General features: G+C 37.5%; 1 protein-coding gene across 1 annotated transcript in view; it reads left to right on the top strand.

Moving 5' to 3' along the window:
- Polr2G (DNA-directed RNA polymerase II subunit Rpb7) overlaps positions 1-25,298 on the top strand; it is a 29,674-nt gene that overhangs the window by 217 nt on the left and 4,159 nt on the right. Inside the window, exons 2-6 of the mRNA XM_068385398.1 lie at positions 8,294-8,403; positions 9,644-9,734; positions 13,635-13,754; positions 15,815-15,880; positions 20,690-20,761. Of these exons, the coding sequence (XP_068241499.1) occupies positions 8,294-8,403; positions 9,644-9,734; positions 13,635-13,754; positions 15,815-15,880; positions 20,690-20,761 (459 nt within the window). The remainder of the gene's footprint in view (positions 1-8,293; positions 8,404-9,643; positions 9,735-13,634; positions 13,755-15,814; positions 15,881-20,689; positions 20,762-25,298) is intronic.

Here is a 25,298-nt window from a genome sequence, read left to right on the forward strand (position 1 = left end):
GTGTTATCATTTTTTACCACATGCTAGAGTAGAGCGGTAGGCAACCCTGGCGGTAAAATTATAGTTACGGACGGAACAACATATTGAACAGAAATAAGAAGTTTTTCATTTAGCAAATAATGTGATTTCACCGAATATGACCTGAATTTCAATAGCCAATAAAACGAAAACCCATTAGACCATATAAGAACAGATATTTTATTTAGAAATCTAATGATGGTTTTTGCTCTGCCGTGGTCGCGCTTCACTCGTGGAAAAAGAAAAACTCCAAGCTCCTATGTACTGGCTCGCAGTACATGCTTAACTGCACACATTTCAACGTCAATGACTTTAGATGTCAGGATGCCAGATAACTGATAACCAATTGATTAGCTGCACACACTAACCCCATTGATCATTATTTCTTAGATAATTCAGTTTTTATTTCCTGGGGAAATGAGTGTTATCTTCGTTGAAAGCGGACATATGTAATCGCCTGTTTTTATGTAGAAATGCTTTTTCCATCCATAACTATAATAAAACCCCTTAACCATGCCGGTACAGTATTATGCATAGTAGGGGGACAAAGGCCATAATATTGCTCAAGCTGATTGGAATCCTTTGTAGATTGGTGGACCAGGCCTTCCGAGCCCATGGAAAATTGGAGTCTCCTGTCACATTTTCTATTTAAGGAAAACATCAAGCGCCTATGTACTGGCAAGCGGTACATGCTGAGCTGTGCATGCTAACCCCATTGATTATTATTTCTTAGATAATTAGATTTTTAATTCTGGTGAAAATAGGTGTTATTTTTTAAAGAAAACTGACGGTTTTCTATAGGATATACCTGTTTTTTAGTAGGAAAGTTATTTTTCATCCGTAACTATAATAAAACTCCCTAACCATGCCGGTAGAGTATTAGGCATGGTAGGTGGACAAAGACCATAATATTGCCCAAGCTGGATGGGATCCTTTGTAGATCGGCGGACCAGGCCTTCCGAGCTCATAGAAAATTGGAGATTTCGGTCACATTTCCTAGTCAGTCTGTAGCCTTGTCCATCATGCTGTAAACTCTAAATTAGGTGTATTTACGTACATCTTGGTCCTTCGAATTAACACTATGCAGTCGCTTATTGGTCCTTGCTCGGCTGTGACTCGTTGCAATTGTAATTCAACATTATCTCCTCTACTTTAGCAAGCAATGCATGTTGCACTATGAGCTTTAGATGTCTGGGCGAGTAATCTGGCTTCATGTTAATTATCAAATTAAGCAATTAATTAGTCTTTGCTTGTAGTTTATGATCTTGGAGGGGTGTAGTTAGTTGAGACATGCGTAAACTTTCTTATTAATTGTCTAATCGATGTTCTGTCTCAGGAAAATTAGTTTCGTATTTTTGTCTGAAATACAGCATGAAGTTGGTTTTACAATTTACAAAATGTGATGTAGTGTCATCATGCTAGGAGGGAAACCAGTTGGGAAGCATGCACAGGGTTGAAACTTAGTCTTGGGATAAGTTAAGAATACAGCAGCCTAAGGGGTGTTGCAGGGATTGACATTAGCCCCCCCCCCCCTCCTTTTGGTGTTTTCGTCATAACTTGGACTTTTCAGAGTAAAATTTTAAAGAATAGGGGTTTCCCCCATTTATTTGTATCCAAACAGTTAAAAATACGTATAATTATACATATTGGGAACATCTTATTTTGTTAATAACGAATATTGTGCTATAGTAAATATCTACCCACATTTTAATTACTAAACTGGTCCATCCCAACCAAATACAAAGGCTTCATGATCTCATTGCTCCTCTATTCTGGCAAGCAGTAAAAATTTGCACTACATGTGTTAGCCGCGTAGGCGAGTGTTGTGTTGTTATATTAACTGTCTTATAAAATATTTAGTTCAACTGGCCTTTGCTTAGCTGATGCTCCCATCACCTAGCTTGAATTTTGATTTATTGACATCTGATGAGATAAAAATGCCCTCCATCAATTGCCCAGATTAAGAGTGGACTGTTGGTTCATTTCAAATTGCCCGCCTCTGCCGATTAGTTCGGAGGTCCGCTATTAAAGTTATCAAAACCTCATCTTCTGTACACCCAATTTTAGGAACTACGGGAATGAGAAAACCAAATACTTTATTTCCTTCCTCCTCTGTTCTGCATGTGATGTATGAATATGCTGCACACGCAAAGCGTGTGGATCATTCATCATCATCATCATCTCCTACGCATATTGACTTGAAGGATCTCTTACATTTCGGCAGTTGTCTCTTATCTTGAGCTTTTAATTCAATACTTCTCCATGCATCATCTCAGACTTCAGTCTTCATAGTCCTCAGCCATGTACGCCTGGGTCTTCCAACTCTTGTAGTACCTTACGGAGCCCATTTAAATGTTTGGTGAACTAATCTCTCCTGGGAAGTGCAAAGAGCATGTGCAAACCATCTCCGTATATCCCTCACCATGATATCGTCCAAATATGGCTCGATTAATTTCTCGGTTTCATTTGCAATCCTGTCGTGCCATTTAACTTCTAAGGGCTTTGCTCTCAAATCTACTAAAGCTGTTGGAGATTGTCATTGTCATACCATGACTCCTGTCCATACAGTAACACTGGATCATAATTTCAGTTATATTTATTTCTTTCAGATCAGCAAAAATAGCTATACAGTACTGTATAGTGAACAGAGATTGCCAAAATAGTCATCCTGGAACTTAAGTGTAGTGGAAAAATAGGGGATATTTTAAAACTGCACTTGGAAACTCATGCATAAATACTTAGATACACTTACTATCTTCATGCTTAATGATTAAGTCTTACAAAAAACCGGTTACACATAGTTGACTTGAGTGTTTTTCAACATTGCATGCTCAGCAACCCACAATATCTCCCAGAAATAAATTATGGACTTAGACAATGAAATGGTGTAAACATTTATTATGCCCCTCTTCCTGTTAGTCATGCAGATAAAAAATGTCAAAATAGCTAGCACTTGTTCATTTCTTGTAGAAAATTTCAGTTTTGCTAGAAATTGAAGTACAGTACTGTACTGTATACTGTATGTTAACCTTTATTTGTTCCGACAGTAAATACAAACCCTTCCGTTATTTATAGGGATTATACTTTCGGCGAAGCTGAAGACTAGCCATAAAAACTACCAGCCCGTTAGTTAGCGGGGGCCGGGGGAGGGCACTAAACCTTTCACTTGCTCACCAGTGTTGCCTTCTCACTTTTGATTTTGTCTAGGTGGAGAACAGACATACTGTATTCTCTCTCCTCCTCCACAATAGACTTTGCTATTGGAATTATTTCTTTTCGTTGCTTTTTCTTTTCAGGTGTGCTTGTGTCGTCTTCCTGCCGTTCATCATGTGGGCCTAAAGGGTGCTCCTGCAGGACCTTCATTCGTTGTGTTCGGACAAATGAGGACGGCATTATGACCAGGATAACACCGGTGATGAAAGCTGGGAGTGTTCTTATTCCCAGTGGGAGAGATTTGGATGACGTTGCAAGAAGTCAGAGAGATCTTTTGCCTTCAGGGTCTTCCTCGAAGTCAAAGAAACCTTGGTCTTCTTCTTTGATCCCCCGATCTCTTCCCTGGAGCGATCGAGTAGGAGCATTGACCAGCTAAAACCAGGCCAGCCTAGGAAAAGCAACTTTGCCCCTTCCCTCAGGGGGAACCTTTTCATATAGGTTTGGTCGTTGCTGGGGGTTGCAGGTTCACCTCCGAAGGACGTGTTGATGATGTTTCTACAACTGGGGGCCGAGATGAAACTAACTATGGTCTCTGCAGAGATAGAGGTTCCTGCGGCGGGGAGTGCTGTTGTTATCGCCATTGCCATAAGTTTTGCTTTTGCCCTCTCCTGCTACTGCTGCTGACACCGAAGTCTGCATTCTTTTCCCTTCTGATGAAGGGTTTGAATAAGGTCTAGACATGTTCCTGCTAGACATCGTCCTACCTCCTTGTCCTCTAGTCCTTCGCAGCGTGACTCCCCTACCGAGGATTGCCGTCAACGAGCCCAGTGCGCCTATTCGCCACCCCAGCACCGACCTGCTGCTGACGGCAGGAGCCCTTGCCACCTCAAGGTGTCCTCTTTGACCTTCCAGACATTCGCCCTCCATCAGAAAATGATGCTATAACTCTAGGAAACGACAATCATCTCGCCTCTCCTGCTTGTCATCATCGGCTTGCGCGTAACCGCTCACCACGCCACCTGGACGAGCTTCGCAGACCATCGGAGACCCCCTCAGCAACGCGCTCGTCTAGACCGCGGCCTGCCCTCCCTGTGTACACAAGTCTCTCTGTCTCGCTAGCGAGAATCGGGCACCCGGTTCCCTACCCTAAAAGCCTCAAGGAACCTCCAAGGTGGTATGGCTATACCGGTACTTTTTCTCTACTTCGCTCTTTGAAGTCAGAGCGAGAGGACATGCCTGTGCCGATCCACCAAGATAAGAGACTTGCCTATTCCCACTTTCAGGTATCTAGCTCATGATCCCCTAGGGGGCGACCCTCATCCATTATCCTCCTCAAGGACACTCCAGACCTTTCTATGGTGGGAAAGCCTCCATCGGTGAATATCGCTACAGGCTCGCAATTGCGTTCTCCTGTCATCTCACCTGTTAGTGCAATTATTAGAGCAGTATTAGGTATTAGCTTGCTACTAAGTGTTCGCATGCTTTTAAGAGGATGCAATCGCATATGCTCGCGATCATACACTAATGGAATTGCCACCTTAACTGGTTACCATCGATCATGCACTCGTGTTTTCATTTTTATCTTTTGGTCTTATAGCAAGGGCCCTATCTATTCCCAACCATTCATATGACTTAGAGCATTCAAATGCTTGTGTGCTTCTATTCATGCACTAGCTCCCTCGCTGGTTAGCGTACAAGCTTCTGATTGCAATTACTTCCCCAAGCGGCACTCACCTATAGACTCTTGATGTTACGTCCCTTCACACTAAGGTGCGCGATCTCCACTGTTTTTATTTGCTCTTATATAAAACTACACTCATCTGATAAGAGCTCACATTCGCCTTTTCTGATTCTTTTAGAATGCTGCAGTAAGCAGCCGGTCCAATTGGGACCGAATCCAACGCATCAGCGTCCAAATCTTCCTCTTTAGAGGTCTGGGCCTTGATCAGGAAGGTCAACAGGCTTGACGAGATCTCTTGATTAAGGGCAGGAAGGTAGCTATAGACCATTGTTTCATGCTCCCCACGGTTCAAGGCAACTTCTTGAACGCCTTTGGTTTGAGTTAGCCCAGAAATCATTCAACAAGTTCAGTATGCAGGTTTCAGCTTGTAAAGACTCCCTAAAGGCAGGCCAGTCTTCTAAGATTGTGCCACCAGCATTTTCAAGGAAAAAGCATTATTATATAACGCACGTGTCTCGTCCCTCTCCCCTGCCTCTGAACCAGGCGGAGTACTCTAATCCAGTCGATGTCGGCTGCAAGGCTTGCTGTTCAGCACATTGCGTTTACAGCTTCGGAGGCCACAGGTGGCATCCTGGTTCGACTACTGGTTAGGTACAGGAGATTATTTAGCCTTAAGTGAAGATCATTGGACACAAAAGAAAGAAACAGTTCAATGACCTCACTTGTGTGGAGCAGGATCATTAGAATTTTTAGTTGACCAGGCCGCTAACATGTGGGCTAACTGGATTATGACGAAGCGAGATGGTGCGGTACCAAGAACCAACCAATATTGGAAACGTGTCTGGGTGAGCAATAAAGGGCCTTATGCTCCCGCTTTTGGTGTTTGGTCTCCTGTTGAACTGAGCGCATTCTCTGTCAGTCTGTATGAAGGGCTCTACCCCTTCTCCAGAAGACTTGCCCAATCTCTCTTCTCTTACAAGGGAGAAATAGAAGTGGTTCAGTACCAAAAACTAACCTAGAGAGGGGTATCTCAGTACACTATACATCAGCTTACTCCCCTGCTATCGGTGCTCAGTCTTGTATCAAACCAGGCTCATGCACTGTCAGTCCAGTTAAAGGGGGTTGCCTTTCACCTCTTCCTTTCTCGGTTTGACTGAAGTACATCTCGGTCTCTCACCTTAATGGCGTTCTGTCCCTAATGAAGCAAAATTGACTCATGGTGTGGTGAGAGGACCAGCAATCAGTTCCAGCTGCTTTTAAGAGTGATGACACAATTCCTTCAGATGAGCATGGTCAAGAATAAAGTACTACCCTCGGTCTTCACGTAATCGATCACTAGTTGATCGTTCAGTGTTTGTTCCTCGTACGTATGTTTGTTGTCCTTGTGATCCCCAGGCTACAGGTGACGTTCCCACGTGAGAGAATGACATAACCTGTCTTCTGTTTTTTCCACTCCTGGAAGTTCTTACATGCTATTCCCACATAAGAAAAAGTGGCCACTTGCAACCATGCTTAGCACTTTTACGAGAACTGAAATACCCCATCACTTGAGCTTAATTGCTGGCAAGGTTCTTCACCACATAGTGATTGGTATGTATGTGATGCGACGCTCTATCTGCTCTCACTTTCAAGTACCACATAAGTTCAAGTATGCTGTACAGTACTTCAGCCTTTCAAGGGTACATTTCCAGTTCTGTTCTTTGTCTGTATTGTGCATACTTGTGGGGGGACGGAGACGGACATGTCCCCTGAGGGGCCTGATGAGCCCTGTTTACAATGTCCCAAATTTGCTAGACTCCGGTGCTGTAGAGGCGGAGTGTCCCAAGACACAGTGTTCGTGTGTTATTCGACATTGGCGAGTCTACTCTAGCTACTGTGAAAGTGGGTTCGACGGTCAATGATCAATGTTTCGGCGACCCTTTAGGATCAAAGACCTCACCTGAAGTTGCCATGGTCGGAACCTGCTCGTATGGCTGTGGAATGAGAATTCTCAAATCTGTGCCTGGAAATCCTTCTTCCTGCACAATCTTCATAGAGGAGATTCTACAAGGCCATCTTCTCTTCCAGAGGGCACAGCCTTCTTAGCTTCTGAGTCTATTGGGATATCTTCCATGGCTAGCTTCCAGGTGGCTTCCTATATAGACTGGCGGTCTGGTGCAGTCACTTCCAGTCATATGCTTTTACTCTACTTGAGATGTTGAAAGCAGAAAGATCTTGTGCAATTACTGGGTAGTTTCACTCTGAAAGAAATTCAAACATAATGCTAGAGATTATTCTGTAAGTACTGTATATAGTGATGGTAAATACTGTATCTTGGTAATCATAGATTTTCCAACATTTTGAATAATTTTTTAGTTAAGGCTTCCAATAACTTTTAGTAATGTATTATAAGAATGCCATTTCTGGGCTCAACCTGTGTCGCTCCGTGAAATGCTCCTTAAAGCACCATTTCTAAGGTATAAATACTGCTAAATATACCAGAGAAAAATGTTGCATGGAATGCCAGGAATATACCCAGCTCGCTCACCCCTAAGGGTGTCGGTTTTAAAACTGGGGCGAGTGAATCCACTACCAGAGGTCCCTTTCCAATTAGACTTCTCCCTCCTCAAAATCCCACGTTACTATGAGGTGTCGTTCACTACAGCAAAATCCCTTTTTACAACCTGGTTTTTCAAAGAGAGTCCTTTTAAGTAATCTGTTCTACACCCCATGATGTAATGGCTGTATACAGTACCCCAGCCCAAGTTAATTTACTGCTAATGCAGAATTCAGCAAGTTCAAAGACGGTGATTAAATGTTGGTCAGTTTGGCCTTTTTACTTATGGAGGCACAGTGCAAGATAAGAATACAGTAACCTACAAATCTCAATGCCATATAAGCTTATGAAAAGGCAGCTTTGTAAATTTTCAAAGTTCAATGGCATAAACATTCCTTGCAATGTCTTGGGTATTCTGTGGAACTGCAGGTTATTTGGAATCTTGACTAACGATGCTCATAAGCTCTGCGTTGTAGAATATTTGATACTCGTAAAAGAAGACTTAAGTGCAATGCAATGATTCTCCTAATAAAAGATTATGCATTTACTTCGCACAGTAATATCAAGGATAATGATCTATGTGACCAGGTGATTTTCCATGCCCTACAACCGTGTGATGTTATACTTTGGTGAAATATGGTATAATGCCCATGTCATACTGTATTTCTATTGTCATACATTTTGAATAGATAATAAATTAGGTGGGACACTAAGTTTTCTGTTCTTTTCTAAACTAAAATTGGTTTCTTCCTCTTGAAAAGTAGCAAGTGGGACACCAAGTTTTCTGTTCTTTTCTAAACTAAAATTGGTTTCTTCCTCTTGAAAAGTAGCAAGTGGCACAATCAATAGCTTTTTCCCAAAACAATGTCAAATGTATCGGTCTATATGAATATTGTTTTTTTCAGATTTCCCTTGAGCATGAGATTCTGCTTCATCCACGTTACTTTGGTCCTCAGTTGATGGACACAGTAAGACAAATGTTATTCACTGAGGTTGAAGGCACCTGTACAGGAAAGTAAGTACATTTTATATAGTAGTTCTTGTGGAGATTTATTTGTACCCCATAATTACCTGTTTTTTTTGTTTTTTATTTCTTTACCATTTCTCAAACCTTGTTCAGAATGAGATATTGTTTATCTAAGTAAGTGGTGTTTGGTTTGTTAATATTCCCAATGGTCTAACTAAAATCTGTAGAGATACTTTAAGCAATCGGGTTGCAAGACAAGATTTCTCTTATAAGAGTATAAAGATACAGTACAGTATTCACTTATTCCATTTACTTTCCAAGGATAAGATCCACGACTTGTATTTATCCTGTTGATATAATTGTCATTTTGGAAATCCTTCTTATTTCAAAAGCATCCATGGGTAGTACAGTATCCACCACTTGTATTTATCCTGTTGATTTAATTATGACAGTTTGGAAATAGTTTTCATTTCAAAAGCATCCATATGACTTTTTAATTGAATATGATCTGTTTTAATTGTCTTATTATTTATGGTACTCTTGGTATTCTTTTTGATGGATGTTACTGTATCCTGCTTCCCTGTGGGTGGTTCCTATGAAGTTTAACAAACTTACCTTATAATGCAGCTTTCTTATTTTCCTTTTCTTGCTGGGCTATTTTCCTTGTTGGAGCCCTTGAGCATAGAGCATCCTGCTTTTCCAACTATAGTCCATTTCTTTTAGCGATGCATATTTGCACCGACTCGCAGCGGTGCCCTTTTAGCTCGGAAAAGTTTCCGGATCGCTGATTGGTTGGACAAGATAATTCTAACCAATCAGCGATCCGGAAACTTTTGCGAGCTAAAAGGGCACCGCCGCGAGTCGGTGCAAATATGCATCGCTAAAAGAAATGGACTACTGTATAGGGTTATAGCTTGGCTAGTAATGATACTAATAACTAGTCAGTTTCAGTGATTTTGATAACTTACAACACATTTGCGTTGAATTTATTCTGATTCACAAGAGATGGGATGACAATATTTTTGAGGTTTAGAGAGGAGCAGATCCTTATGTGCTACAATATAGGTGAGTCCCTTAATTTTGTTTTCATCCCATTCTTGTAGGTGTTGATATTTATCCACCTACAACGCTTATACTATATAGTATTATACACCATTATAACTTTTTGTGAAGGAAAACTATGATTAAAGTATAGAGTTGCATTATATATCTAAGCTGCCCTTCACTCAGATCTGTTTATTCCATAGCTGATCATATTGTATTGTCTTCTATTTTTTTTCTAATGCAGATATGGATTTGTCATAGCTGTCACAACAATTGATCACATTGGAGCTGGTATGATACAGTCAGGTCGTGGCTTTGTGCTTTATCCAATAAAAGTAAGTAAAACAGAGAAAACTGTAAGCTAGTGTAGTAGTCGTAACTTAATTATGCAAACAAATACCATCCTAAGGAAATCGGTTGATGCTTGCTTGAGTGAAAAGAGTTTTACCAACTGCCTGGTAGAGTTAAAGAGCCTAGTTCATTTGCATTGTATTTGTTCATAAGATATGCAATGATTGGTCATAGCTGAATGTGTTTCATTTTAGTTTCATTGCTTTCTATTTGTACAGTAGTTTTTTAAAGATTTATTTGTAGAAATGAAAGTGAATTGCATAAGTATATATCTTAATGATCACTCTTGATTACAGTTTTCGTTCTTTGTGAATGTAGAGCTAATTTTCTTAAGGGATTAATGTATTTTGTACTGTAGAATGATTTATTCATCTTTGCCACCCTTGTCTTACAAATATGTAAAAGGCATGTATTCCGACACTAACAAACCTTACGTTATTTTCAATGAAACTTCCATGAATTTATGTGCTATTCATTCCTTAAAGGAAAACCTTCGGCCAAAACAAGGATGAAAATAATCAAAGAAAATTTTTCCGCCATGATTTATGTAAAACCCTTTGTTCTCGCTGGAGAATGAGGCAGTTGTTTCAACAGTCCCCTCCCGGCCCCTGCCATTTTGATTTCTCATTCTTTTCAGTGTCTTACCCTAGACCGGCCACATCGGATTGGCTGTTCTTGAGATTAGGTGGGTTTTAGCAATAATGTTCACCTCCTTGTTAGGTAGAAGAAGAGTTTTGTCTTCCAATTTTGTTAAGTAGAGACTGTGTAGAAGTGGATAAACTATAGTCTGCGAAAGTGGATCCCCTTATCAAGGATTCGTGTGCGCTTTATTCATATGATGTACTAAGTGTGTCTTTTTTAAATGATATAATGCTGTCATATTTGCAGTTCTCCACCCATCACCCAACGTCCATCCACGTAGGCCAGATAAAAGTTCCATTATTCAAAATGTGGATGTGTTTGATTTAGATTATATAAAACAAGATCTTGTGTATACTGCATATTTGATGATTTAACAATAAGCTTGGTAATAATAACACATTTTAGAAATTCTTCAATCATATTTATCAGGGCATCCTTTTTTGCTTAAACCTGAAGTCTTGAAGTTTTATAGGTTCAAGATTCTTCCTGTTTCTTATTTCCACACAAGATAGATTTGGAGGAGAAATATATTTATTTATGTGATTAAAAAGTTTTAAGATTCTTAGTGTAATAGGTTTTTTGATGAGATGAGTTACATAAAACGTCCCATAAAAGGTCCTGGAACTTGAGATAAAAATGTATTCGCACACGTGTGGAATGGAAAGGGTTAAAAGAAGGAAATTTTCTTACTCTTTGGGGAAGAAATTTAGATCTTTGAAGGAGCAAGGAAGTGTATTCAGTTCTCAAAGAATTTGTGCCAAATTCAGCATACCACCTGCTTTTTTATGATGTTAAGCTCCCGAGTAATAATGAATTACATCAAGAAAAGTTTAATACAGTACTTGCCAAACTTGTTTCTGTAAACAGGTATAATGAATGTACGATTTACATTCAATTTTTAGTGTTGAGCTTCCTTATGGGATATCACATGATTTAGTTGAGCCACCTTATGGGATATCACATGATCGTAAGGGAGTAGCTCCTACCCGTGTCATTTAACATTTACATTACGGATAGGATCACCGTTTTCCAGGAAGGTCTAAAATGAACAAAATGACAAATTTACATTCTGTTGAGGCATTTTATTACATACCCAAGATATTCAAACTTTTGAATAAGATCTTGAATGCCAAGGATGGTTAGAATTTAAAAAAAAATTTTGGGAAATGCATTAAAAGGTAACTGAATGACAGTGCCAGAGATTAATATCTAAATCAGGGATAAGAAATTTTATTAACGGCAGTTATTCATTCCAACAAGTTTGCATGAGAGTCAGCAGCTGAAACCTAAACAGGAGCAAAGTGTTCAAACTTGGTAAGATGAAAGAATTAACAAAAATCCCTAAAATGAATTGATCACCAAAAATCTTGAAGACTTCTCAAAATGCCAATTTTTTATGTGATTAAAGGAAAAACAGACTTGATGTATCTCTCTAAGATAAAGTTGCCATCAAGAATCACACCAAAAATTTCAGATGAGCTGCATATAGTAATAGACCTTGTCAGTGTTAAGATCTTGATTTTGAGGAGCCAATGTCCTAGACCTACTTACAATCATTATTTGAGCTTTGATGGAGTTCAATTTTGTCCCTCCATAATTTCCATAATGCACAAGTTTTAGCTAGATCTCTATCAAGGGAATTGGCAAACACAGGCCTACATTCAGGGGATGGAATGGATGGAAGAAGTAAAGCATAATCTGCATATACAACAAGCTTGTTTTTAAGGCTATCCTAGAACACTACCCTAAGGAACACCAGATACTTCATAACTTGAGTTACTGATGCGTTCAAAAAATACTCTTTACAATTTCTTACTTAGAAATTCACTAAGGATGCTAAAAAAAAAGGCCTATCTACTCCCATCTGTTTTAAGTTTGAAAACAGTGGCTTCATTATTGATATGGTCAAAGGCAGCACTAAATTAAAGGCTAATCATATGAACATACAGCATTGTAAATTGTGAGAAGGGTATTACATGTTCCAAGGCCTTTGCAAAAGCCAAACTGATTATTAGGGAACAGATGATTACCTTAGTATTCCTATTTATATGTTTAGTTAAAAGTCTTAAAACTTAAATGATGTGAGAGCTATGAAAATTGATTGGTAATCAGTAAGGCTAGTGTTAGCACAAACACATTTACTTAATAGAGTAATGTTGCCTTTTTTCCAACAAGTGCAAAAGAACCTTTTCTTGCTGGCTTGAAAAAAAATAACAGACAACTTGGGAACTAAAAATCAGTGATCTTTATAAAAAGAAAATTGAAAATATTGTACATGTTGGGTCTACGCCCCCATAATCATCAGGGTTCAGTAAAAGTGTTTAAATTTCACATTACCAAAAACCTGAACTAGTTAGTTTAGTTGCTGGAAAACAGCAGTGAGTAAGGGAGTTTCTCATTATTGAGCTTACTGTCAAACTCATCAGCCTGATATAATTTGAAAGTTGGAGGGGAAGCAATTTCGAAAAGGTCTATGAATAAGTCTTGATATATATAGTTCCTCTTTGGTTAATTCACATCCTTTGTGGCCTAAGAGGTCTAGTGTTTTTTATACACTATCCTAATTCAAAATATATGTGGATGGGAGCTGAAAGGTAAGATTTATGAAAAATTTAGATTCAATAATTAACATTATTAACCTAGTACAGGCTACTGTACCACTGTGCCCTTCCAATCCAGAAAATTTAATTAGAATAAAATTTTAAACTGTTAAATATTTAATTATATCAATACTTCAATGGAATTCATACAAGTTCTTATCTGCCTCCCTACTCGCACTGATTTTTTAAGAATGAGAAATCAAAATTGGGGTGGCTGGGAGGGGACCCTATTTCCACGAGTGTTTTAATCTTCAGCACCACTTTCTAGCAGGAATAAAAGGTTTTACATGTCATGGCAAAAATCTCAGGAATTTTTTTTTATTTAGATACCTGTACTACAGTTTTGTTTACTAATGAAAAATTTATTGCTCTCTCTCTCTCTCTCTCTCTCTCTCTCTCTCTCTCTCTCTCTCTCTCTCTCTCTCTCTCTCTCTCTCTCTCTCTCTCTCTCTCTCTCTCATATACTGTATATATATATTTGTTGTGGATCTTGTACCAAGTTTTAAAAGCTTGTTGGTGAATTTTGTCACATTGGTGGAAGTAGACAATTTTTTTTAGTATTTTATTAAAATAATTCATTTACCATTCAGTGAGGTTCAATTGTTTGAATACTGGTCAACTAAGATTTTCACTTTTTTCCAGTACAAGGCCATTGTGTTTAGACCTTTCAAAGGAGAAGTCCTAGATGCTGTGGTGACCCAGATTAACAAGATTGGTCTTTTCTGTGAAATTGGCCCAATGCAGTGTTTTATTTCAAGACATGTAAGTTATCTCCTGAATGAGTGAGCAATTTATGGTTACAGTGGGCTTTATTTCAGTCCTGAGCATAAGGTGTTGCATAATGAAATTGCTCATACCATTTGTATGCTGAGTATATCAGTGAGATTTTTACAGGGTAAAAGACTTGATTATAGAGTAAGCAGTGCATGAAATCGTTTAATATTCTTTAAAAATTATTTTTAAACCAAATTAAGCCTGAAAATTTTAATTTATAGGTCAGTCGAAATATCTTTTTAACGGGTGCTACTCATCCCCTTTGGGTTCATTTCAAATATTACTTCCTTGTTTTTTTATTATTTTTTTTCATTTAAAAACCATTTAAAATATAATTTTATGCATTAAAAGATGTACAATACATTGGAAATTTTCCTAGTGTTGTTTGTATATGTACAATATTAATGTATATAAATTACATTGAGCTAACTCCAGTGAAAAGTGAATGTACAGATTGTGGGCTATGAAATTCCTTATTTTTCATGTTTCAGTAACAAAAATCGATCTGTATTAAAAAAGTAGCATAGTAGCTATTATTCTCCAAAACTAAGTTTTTGAGAAATTGGGCTTCAAATTTTTTTTGGGTAGAGAATAGTTGAATATGCTGTGGTATGCATAAGTATGGGGTTTTAGTAATAATTTTCCTGACTACTTGGGATCATAGGGACAAAATCATCATATTTCACGGTTGTTTACTAAGCAGTGGTAAGCCATTCCATAATAGTTTGAAGGGTCACTGCAGGGACATGTAAATGAGATTCCTTAACCCATATTATTTTTTTCTAGATTGTAATTAGAATTTTGATAGTATAGTTGCTGATTAAGTACTCTGAAAACTGTATTTCAGTAACATTAATGTCCAAATTTTTTCTCTGATGGGTAGAAAGAATAATGGGACATTATGGGTGTGCAAGATTTTATAAATTAATTTTTAGATTTAATTAAGGAAAATATTGTAGGTCATGTAGATAAACCTTTATCATGGCAAGACTTACAGATAAGTTTGTAATTAGAGACATAATCTTGAAACCTTAGGACCATGCATTATACATACATACATATACCAAGGCACTTCCCCCCCCCAATTTTGGGGGTTAGCCAACATCAAACAAATGAAACAGAAAAGGGCATCTCTCCTCTCTACGTTCCTCCTAGCCTGACAAGGGACTCAACCGAGTTCAGCTGGTACTGCTAGGGGTGCCACAGCCCCCGTTATCCACCACAGATGAAGCTTCATAACACTGAATAGGTGGATGATAAAAAGATCAAAATTAGACCTGGTAATCTGGTGAGGCTCAAAGTGTGGTGCCCAAGATTCACATAATGAAAATTCTAGGAAAGTGCAAATAAGATAATTTTAAACTGCATTGCTAAAAGAAATCTCACTGATGCCTCTTGGTACACTTCAGATCTCATGGATATTAGTAACGTACCCAGAATATTAGCTTTTAACGATGGACAAAAATTGAGGAATGTTTACTTGTAGAATCATATAGGATCAAAGGGACAATTCAAAGTAGTATTGGCATCACTTTTAATGCACCACATGCACAATTTGGGGAGCACCATAGTAATGAACTGTATGTAGCTTAAGGTTTCATAATTTTCTTGTAACAGTACAGTGTAAACCTTCATAGATATAGGTTACTTTGAAACCTTCAGGATTTTCCAAAGCAGAATTTCAGTCACTTGGAAAACAAATAAGTAAAATGTAAATGTGTATTAAATGTGAAAGAAGTTATTGTTGTCTAAAGAGTTCCTTTAGTATTACAATAAAGGCTTTACTATTGTTTTTTTGTTTTTAGCTACGTTGGCTTTTCATTTACTTTTTTTTCATATGCTCTATTGCCTGTTAGTTTTCTGACATGTTACTTTTGATCTTTATTTTTCATGCACTATCAAGTCCTTTTCGAATGTTTAGAAATTTTACCATGGGTAATGCTCTGAAATCTAGTACTGTACTGTATATTGTTAGACGAAGACCATTATTATTTACGTAAGAGAATAAGTGATAGTTACTAAACTCGCTACTTCTTTGTACCTTGCAGTCCATCCCTCAAGATCTGGAGTTTGATCCCAACTCTAATCCTCCATGTTATAAGAGCAGAGATGAGGTAAGTATTATCAGAATGCCTAATGTTGAAAAGCACATTATGATAATCATCTTGTACATTCGTGTTTTATAAAATGAAAGTTCAGTTTTGTAGATGTAGGAAATAGATTTTTAATTACAACCCCATTAATCATAATATTAAGAAATATTCTAGTTACATTAACCTGCACCCTCATCTGATGCTTCTCATTATTCTTCATTGTGTTAAAGTTTAAAGGTCACTTATCATTATTATTATTATTATTATTACTACTATCCAAGCTACAACCCTATTTGGAAAAGCAAGATGCTTTAAGCACAAGGGCTCCAATAGGGAAAAATAGCCCAGTGAGGAAAGGAAATAAGGAAATAAATAACTGAAGAGAAGAAATTAACAATAAATCATTCTAAAAAAAGTAATGTCAAAAGAGATATGTCATATATAAACTATTAACAACGTCAAAAACAAATATGTCATATATAAACTATAAAAAGACTCGTGTCCGCCTGGTCAACAAAAAAGCATTTGCTCCAACTTTGAACTTTTGAAGTTCTACTGATTCAACAACCCGATTAGGAAGATCATTCCACAACTTGGTAACAGCTGGAATAAAACTTCTAGAGTACTGCGTAGTATTGAGTCTTATGATGGAGAAGGCCTGGCCATTAGAATTAACTGCCTGCCTAGTATTACGAACAGGATAGAATTGTCCAAGGAGATCTGAATGTAAAGGATGGTCGGAGTTATGAAAAATCTTATGCAACATGCATAATGAACTAATTGAACGACGGTTCCAGAGATTAATATCTAGATCAGGAATAAGAAATTTAATAGACCGTAAGTTTCTGTCCAACAAATTAAGATGTGAATCAGCAGCTGGAGACCAGACAGGAGAACAATACTCAAAACTACAGAGACAAAGGGCAGAACAATATACTAGAGATCGACCATATATACATATGATAAGTACCCATGCACCCTCTCCACCCAAGCTGGGACCAGGAAGGTCCAGCCAATGGCTGCTGATGACTCAATAAGTAGACCTATAGGCTCTCCCAAATCCTCCATCCCTAGCTTACAGGGATGATGAGAATTGTGAACAATAATGAACATCTTTTTTTGAGCCATGATCAGTGCTCAACCTTCGACCCACAACGAGAGACTAGCATTCATATCTCACTATGTTACTGTCTCGGATTTCATTAGTAATAATTATTGTTTTTGTGCCAAACTTCCTTCCCTGTTGATGGGAGATTTCCTCATCTCACAGTAATGGGTACTGTTCCTGGTCCGAACACTAGGCCATATAGCTCAAACTGTGTTCCATTCCACTCAAAATTTTTCTTGTTTTAAGTTTTAATTAATTGTGTGTGTACCTTGTCACTATTCTCTCTTGTGTTGTAGTCCAGTTAATTAGATTTTATGTTTTCTAACATTCATTTGTCTCCCATCACAAGAATTGCCTGTTTTTGAAACTAGTGGAATGCAGTTTTTTCCTTATTAATTTTCTTTTTGACAAGATTTCAAATTAATGAGAGCTTTTGAATTTATTTCAAATTATGGAGTAATTTTTAGCTTTTTGTGTTCTAATTTAGTTTATTTGAGATAAAAACTTTGGGTCTCTTTGCATTGATTTTTTTGTAATTTTGTTTAAGGTGTAATTTTTTCCTTTAAATTCTTGTAATTAGCCTCTTGTAAGATAAAATTGTGTAGTTTGGCACTCTTTGAGGTAAGACATTTGTCTGTGTAGTCAAATGCCTTAAACTATAGTTAACCTGCAGTTTTATTTTATCAGTCATGCCTGAGCATACATGCAAAAGATTGCCATATGGCACTTACATCTTTTTTTTATGTCATACCTAAATTAAGATTTTCATCTTGTGTTTGCCCTATCCTGAGAAACAATGCTTGCCACAGGGAACGAAAAGTGAATGTCATGATCCGGGTGTGGATCAAGGGTTCCTGTTTGCACTCGATAGATCTTGCAAGCAACTTGTTCTTGAGTTTCCAACATACTTGTCAAACTCTTCATCTTAAGTGTCATGCTCATACCTTTGGTCAAGGAATGTCTCATTGGATGGTTCTTTTTTTCAAGGTGTGCCTCCAATGCTGTGAAACCCCAGCCTTATTCTGTGTGCAAAGAATTTTGCACTTAGAATATATTTGCAGTTTTACCCTCAATAGTTGATGTCACCTCTCAGGATAGAAAATAGAGCACTCTTCTTGCTCTCTCCCACTCACTCCAAGACTTTATTTTCTTTCGTCAGCTTCTCTAAATGCGTTGATATCCATATCTTTTTCAGCCTACCTTACAGATTCTACTGGCTCTGCGATCCAGTACTATGACGGTTTATTTTTGAAGGTTCAAACCATGTGGTCATATCATATTTGGGTTTTCTTCAACTGCTGAAAACTGACCATTGTAAATTTTGTTATGGTTTACTTTTTACAATTGTCATTATCCTGTCATGCCTCCATCCTTGCTTGCAGGTGTGGTGGAACAGACTCCTTTCCTCAATTTGATATATTACAATTGAAACCATGATGTCAGGCTCTTGACCAGTTAGTCCTCATTCAGTAATGTTTTTTTATGGTTGGAGAGTTGAGCCTTTTCTTGAACAGAAGACATTTTCCAACTTACTAGCCCAGAGTCCAGTTTGCTTCCACCATCACCCACACAGTTACTGCTGCAATTCATCGGACAAGGTACGCTGATGGTAATTAGGATAGATTATGACTCCAGTGCCAGTTAGAGAAGGTTCTGAAAGGTTTTTGGTTATTGTGGAATGAAAATCTATGGGCTGCTTCAAACCAGCAGTGATGCCACTTTGTGGTTTTTGTCTCGAAACTTAGTTAAATAGCAATATCTGGCATCTTTTTGTGGTCACACTATGACTACCTTTCTTTGTAAAAAAAACAAAAAAAACACACACTTTGCAACATTGCTTTAAATTTTGGTAATTAAGCTTTGATTATGAAACCAAAATTACCATAAATCAAATAAATATAGATTATGATTTTCAATTTAATCCTTGAATGATAAGATTTTAAAAATATACAGTATATAAAAATTGAGAATCGCATGTCCTCCTCCTGCTAACAGTCGACTCTAAAGGAAATAATGTGTTACTTGAAAGTATAATGAAGCGCCTGCGGAAATTCTATGCGGCTATAATAGCAACTGCATTTACCTACATTTGAGTGTGGTCTGGGTGACAATGCTGCCAACCAGTGATGGTGGCTTGATATGCTACAACTTCAGATTTAGGAGGAATGTTGGCTGTGATCATTACAGAAAACAGGAGAGAGCAACCAACTAAAATCAAGGGAAGTGAGTAATGGTGAAGTGAACAGATTGTGCATTCATCACTCTTACATTAATTGCTAACTTTTACATCTTCCAATGTTTTTAAAACAATTTGTCTTTTATATCATATCAAAGTTTAAAGGTCAGCTCTACCTTAAGTCTTTGGGAATATTATTTAATAAGTGGCAGAGGCAAGGGGCAATGTTCATGAGACCAACCCTATATTATATGATCAGCACCCAAGCTTATCTCAAGTCTTAAAAAGTTCTTCCTGAGACTTTAGCTCTATATTCGAATATAAGGACATTGGCATCAAGTAAAGTTATTAACTTGTGTATTCCAAATTTAGTAACTGTTTCAAAGAACCAGTTAATATTTAGTCTGTCATTCACACCCAGATGTGTTTGAAAATGATTTGCTGCTCTGCCTTGTCTCCACTTAGTCTGTTCCTCTATACTGTACTTGGGTTAAGAAAACTTTGATCTCTAGGAGTACAGCATCTGTCTGGCATAGTCAAGTTATAATAAGTTCTTGTGCAGATATTTCGTAGAAAATTTCACTGTTGTGATTGAAAGCCCATGAGGTCTGGACAATCTAGCTGAGGTGTCATATAAGCATAATTTTGACCTGGCTGCATTTCTGTTGTTAGATAAGATATCACCTAATTTTCTTATTTTACTCCAAGACTGTAACACTTAGACATATAAATCTCTTTTGATAGAAAGCTTTACATGCAGTGAGTGAGAGTCCCTCTGCATCCTCTTAATCTTTCATTCATGGTCTCTGCACCATCAAGATTGGTTGTTATGAATTCAAGGATAGCCTACAGGGTCAGTTGGTACTTATGACTTCTCTTGAGTTTCTAATTATGAAAAAAATAATCTTGCAAACCCAATATTCAAAAGTGGATTTTGCCCACATATTCCCACAGTTTTTCTGTTTACAGTAGTTTGTTTTGGGACAACAGTGAAGGATTTTATTTCTTAAGGTATCTGTCTTATGCAAGCTTGTGTTTTTGCTCCTTAGCAGCCTGTTCATAAGAAGGAAGAATGATGTGAAGCTTCTAATAAGGTATATGTATGCGTAGTGGTCGCATTCTTTTCCCATCATAGTAAGTTGTGTGACTGGGATATTAATACATGGAAGAAAGGCTTCCCATGATCGATTGGTTTATTTGAAAAAAAATACTGATTTTATTTAATGCTATGAGGTTCTCAACACCGTAGTGTGTAAAAATTAAAACACTTTTAACAAGTCATATTGAAAATTCCAAGTATTTATGATAAAGAAAATTAAAGTGCAAGTGTTACTGGAAAATTCTTTGTTGACTTTTGAGGAAATTATTTCTTGTGTTTTCTTGAAAGATGTATAATTTTATTTGTTAATATAGTTGCATTTGTAAATATACAGTAGCTGCAACAGGGGACTTGCATAAGGTGGCCGTAATTTTTTTCTCCTAATTTGCATAGATATATTCTGGTATGTCTATGACTTAATGATATAATAATCTCTTATTATTTCAGGAAGTTGTTATACAACAAGATGACGAAATTCGAGTGAAAATTGTGGGCACAAGAGTAGATGCTACTGATATTGTGAGTATTGGTGCTTTGAGTTTTTATGTTGTTTATTTAAAGTACAAACCTTTACTTTACAGATTCATTTTTATTTTCCAGGCATTGTTGAACAAAATATTTGTATTAAACTTGATGATTGATTCATGCTTGAAACGAATGGGACCGCTTCCCTCTTTTTGTCATCAATCCTCTTGCTTGACAGCACAGTTATTAGCTTAGTTTAATTTCCAAGCATGTTGCTTCTTTTACTGGTTCGATCACCATTTTCTTTTCTCATTTTTTTCTGCCATATTGCCCATCAATGACTTAACCATGAATGCAGTTCCTGTTTGCTTTCATATTTGCACAAGATATGTAAGTGAAATTCATGGAGGCCTGCATTATTCACTCAAAATTAAGAATTTGAAGGGATTTCTTTTACTCCAGTTTGTATAGGCCTTTATTCTGCATCCATATTAACTACTGTATATACTCTGGTAACATGCGATCTCAGGTATTATGCGACCCCCTAATTTCATCCCCCAGAAGTGCTTTTATCTTGTATCATGTGAGTTTTTTTTTTTTTTTTTTTTTTTTTTTTTTTTTTTTTGAGAGGGGAAGTTAGGCTTTCTTATGCTAGATTTCTGTATCCCCATAGCTGCTGATAGTACAGTAGGGTACAATTCTACTTTCGATAAATGATCACTTGTACCTAGGCTAGGCTAACTCCATAATGACTTTGAAGTTGTTTGAAGCTATCAGATAAAATTTTTTATCTTCAGCCTTATCGTGGTTAACTTTGGCATAGCAAGCTTCAAATGATCCTCTTGCTCAGCAACTAGAAATCATTTGAGGTATATCTTGTCCCTTGAGCCTTGGCTTCATTGTCTATGCCTTTTACTTTTCATCAGATTCTTTTGGTTCTCTTCTTACAAGGCCGGCTGACTTTTCTGAGGGTCCCTTGCTTAAACTTTTGCCTCTTGAGAACAACTCTTAGAAGAAAGCCCTGCGTCTGAAAAATGAGATTTAACAACCTGGTTAAACTGTTCTATAGTAATTATGTCTGTGAACAAAATACTTTTTTAGTACTCGTGAAGTTATGTAGGTTGAGATTATTGTATTACAAGAAGTTTCCCGTCCTCCCACCACATATAGATTGCGGAAGATTTGCATTGTTCTGCAATCTAAAAAGTGAGTGATTTGGTAAGTGTAGAGACTCGTAAGTGCTTGAAGGAAATCTATGTCCTTAAAGCAAAACTTTTTGTAAAGCAAAGCATCAAGATGTGTGAAATATCTTTCTTATTAAGGTTATATAATCAAATTTATTAAGGGCATTATCTTCAAGTAGCTTATCAGAACCCAGAAGTAATTTCTAGGCTTTCATATATTTGGTTTTATGAAGATAAAACAGAGAATGCAATCTTGGAATTACAGGGTGGTTTTAGAAGAGGTAGGGGTTGTATGAATCAGATTTTTACAGTTAGGCAGATATGCGAGAAATATTTAGCAAAAGGTAAGGAGGTGTATGTTGCGTTTATGGATCTGGAGAAAGCATATGATAGAGTTGATAGGGAAGCAATGTGGAATGTGATGAGGTTATATGGAGTTGGTGGAAGGTTGTTGCAAGCAGTGAAAAGTTTCTACAAAGGTAGTAAAGCATGTGTTAGAATAGGAAATGAAGTGAGTGATTGGTTTCCGGTGAGAGTGGGGCTGAGACAGGGACGCGTGATGTCGCCGTGGTTGTTTAACTTGTATGTTGATGGAGTGGTGAGAGAGGTGAATGCTCGAGTGCTTGGACGAGGATTAAAACTGGTAGGCGAGAATGATCATGAATGGGAGGTAAATCAGTTGTTGTTTGCGGATGATACTGTACTGGTAGCAGACACAGAAGAGAAGCTTGACCGACTAGTGACAGAATTTGGAAGGGTGTGTGAGAGAAGGAAGTTGAGAGTTAATGTGGGTAAGAGTAAGGTTATGAGATGTACGAGAAGGGAAGGTGGTGCAAGGTTGAATGTCATGTTGAATGGAGAGTTACTTGAGGAGGTGGATCAGTTTAAGTACTTGGGGTCTGTTGTTGCAGCAAATGGTGGAGTGGAAGCAGATGTACGTCAGAGAGTGAATGAAGGTTGCAAAGTGTTGGAGGCAGTTAAGGGAGTAGTAAGAAATAGAGGGTTGGGCATGAATGTAAAGAGAGTTCTATATGAGAAAGTGATTGTACCAACTGTGATGTATGGATCGGAGTTGTGGGGAATGAAAGTGATGGAGAGACAGAAATTGAATGTGTTTGAGATGAAGTGTCTAAGGAGTATGGCTGGTGTATCTCGAGTAGAGAGGGTTAGGAACGAAGTGGTGAGGGAGAGAACGGGTGTAAGAAATGAGTTAGCGGCTAGAGTGGATATGAATGTGTTGAGGTGGTTTGGCCATGTTGAGAGAATGGAAAATGGTTGTCTGCTAAAGAAGGTGATGAATGCAAGAGTTGATGGGAGAAGTACAAGAGGAAGGCCAAGGTTTGGGTGGATGGATGGTGTGAAGAAAGCTCTGGGTGATAGGAGGATAGATGTGAGAGAGGCAAGAGAGCGTGCTAGAAATAGGAATGAATGGCGAGCGATTGTGACGCAGTTCCGGTAGGCCCTGCTGCTTCCTCCGGTGCCTTAGATGACCACGGAGGTAGCAGCAGTAGGGGATTCAGCATTATGAAGCTTCATCTGTGGTGGATAATGTGGGAGGTTGGGCTGTGGCACCCTAGCAGTACCAGCTGAACTCGGTTGAGTCCCTGGTTAAGCTGAAGGAACGTAGAGACTAGAGGTCCCCTTTTTGTTTTGTTTCTTTGTTGATGTTGGCTACACCCCAAAATTGGGGGAAGTGCCTTTGGTATATGTATGTATGAAGATACTGTATTGCAAAACAAAGTGGATCAAGAAGGTAGACAGTTTTTATGAAATAAACAAAAGGTATTGTTAAAAAGTAAACATTAACAGCCAATCAGCAGAGCTAAAGAAGTTATAAAAAGAAATTTTCGTGTTCAGTGGACTGCTCGATCTGCAATTTATGAAGTACCCTGTGTGTTATTTTTAATGCATTTTATTCCATGGATATTCATATGCAGAAAACCTTTTTACTGATATCTTTCTAACTGCATAGTGTGCAGTTCTATTCAGTTACTTCTATGGTTTTTGTAACTCCATAGTACCCCGTATAGGAAATAAAAATTTAGCATTTCTATTCAGATACTACTGATGATATTGTAGCCGGGGTTTTGTTTATTAGGATAGTGAATGTGTTGAGCGGCTCACCAAAGTTCAAGTTGAAAAAGCTCTATAGTGGAAGTAAGATGACAACAGAGGGGATGCCCAAAAAGCAACCCTATTAATACAAGTACACTATTGATAATAATAAACAAGATGTGACTATTCTCTGTGAATAGTGATGGCAGCCTTCAGGTGGAATTTACTTTATCAACGATTTACCCACCTCCCTGAAGAATGTGACATCCAGTTCTCTTCCAGAATTTATGTGAATCCCCATTCTCAGTTTGGGATTATAGCATCCTGCTTTTCCAACTAAGGATGTAGCTTAGCAAGTAATAATAATAATAATGATAAGGATAATGATGATAATAATATCCTTTACTGGTAACTGCTAGTTAATTTGAGGTGACTACTGTCCGGTGAAATCTAATAGCTAAACTTGTTTTGTATGTAATAGAAATTGGTCCCCTAGGAAGGTTTCCACTTGAAGTTCAGTGTGTGTGGATGATGTTGTACTTGGATTTTTGCATCATCCATTTGGGCCCAGCTGTGATTCATTCTTCTTTTTACATTTCATCCATGCCCTTCAGTCTTCCTACTTGACTGTTCAACTGATTCAACTTACCTTGCTCCAATTTTTACCTCGCTCAAGAATGTGCCCTTATGCTGGTCATTTTGAGATTTTGAAGTGAGGCTTTTGATCTTGCTAAATAAATTTATGAATGAAATGAAGAAATCTACAATTCTGTAATAAAAAAAAAATAATTTTTGTCACCTAGTAGATAGATTACAGTATACTACAAGTGATACCAGCATCTTGGCAAAATATGTACTGTACAAAAAAATCACTTCATACTTAATTCTTTTTATCTCATCCAAACCCTTTGATGTTTGGTATATCAAGATCAATACAGTATTCATAAGATTGAATTTTTTTCTTCTTTCATGATTCACCAGTACAGTATTTAAATAAGTGGATGTAATACTGTACTATTATATTGTGGCATTCTAGAAACCTCTTCCATATGAATTGAAATACACATGAACTCTTTGGTTATACTATAATTCCTTTTATTATTGACCATATTGTATTGCATAATTTAGTGATTAGAATTTACTAGTCTAAGGAGCTTAATTCAGTGAGTTGATCATGTACGATATCTATAACAATTTAGTCAAGTTTATATTGATGTCGAAATTCAATTTATTATGTTACTACAAGTATAAACCTTAATTGCTGAGCAACTAGTAGTATCAGATTGAGAAATATATTTCTATTTGTTCATACGCATATACAAACATTTTGTCCTTTAAATAGGAGTATTGTT

Source organism: Palaemon carinicauda, chromosome 13, assembly GCF_036898095.1.
Source record: "Palaemon carinicauda isolate YSFRI2023 chromosome 13, ASM3689809v2, whole genome shotgun sequence".
Lineage (NCBI taxonomy): Eukaryota > Metazoa > Arthropoda > Malacostraca > Decapoda > Palaemonidae > Palaemon > Palaemon carinicauda.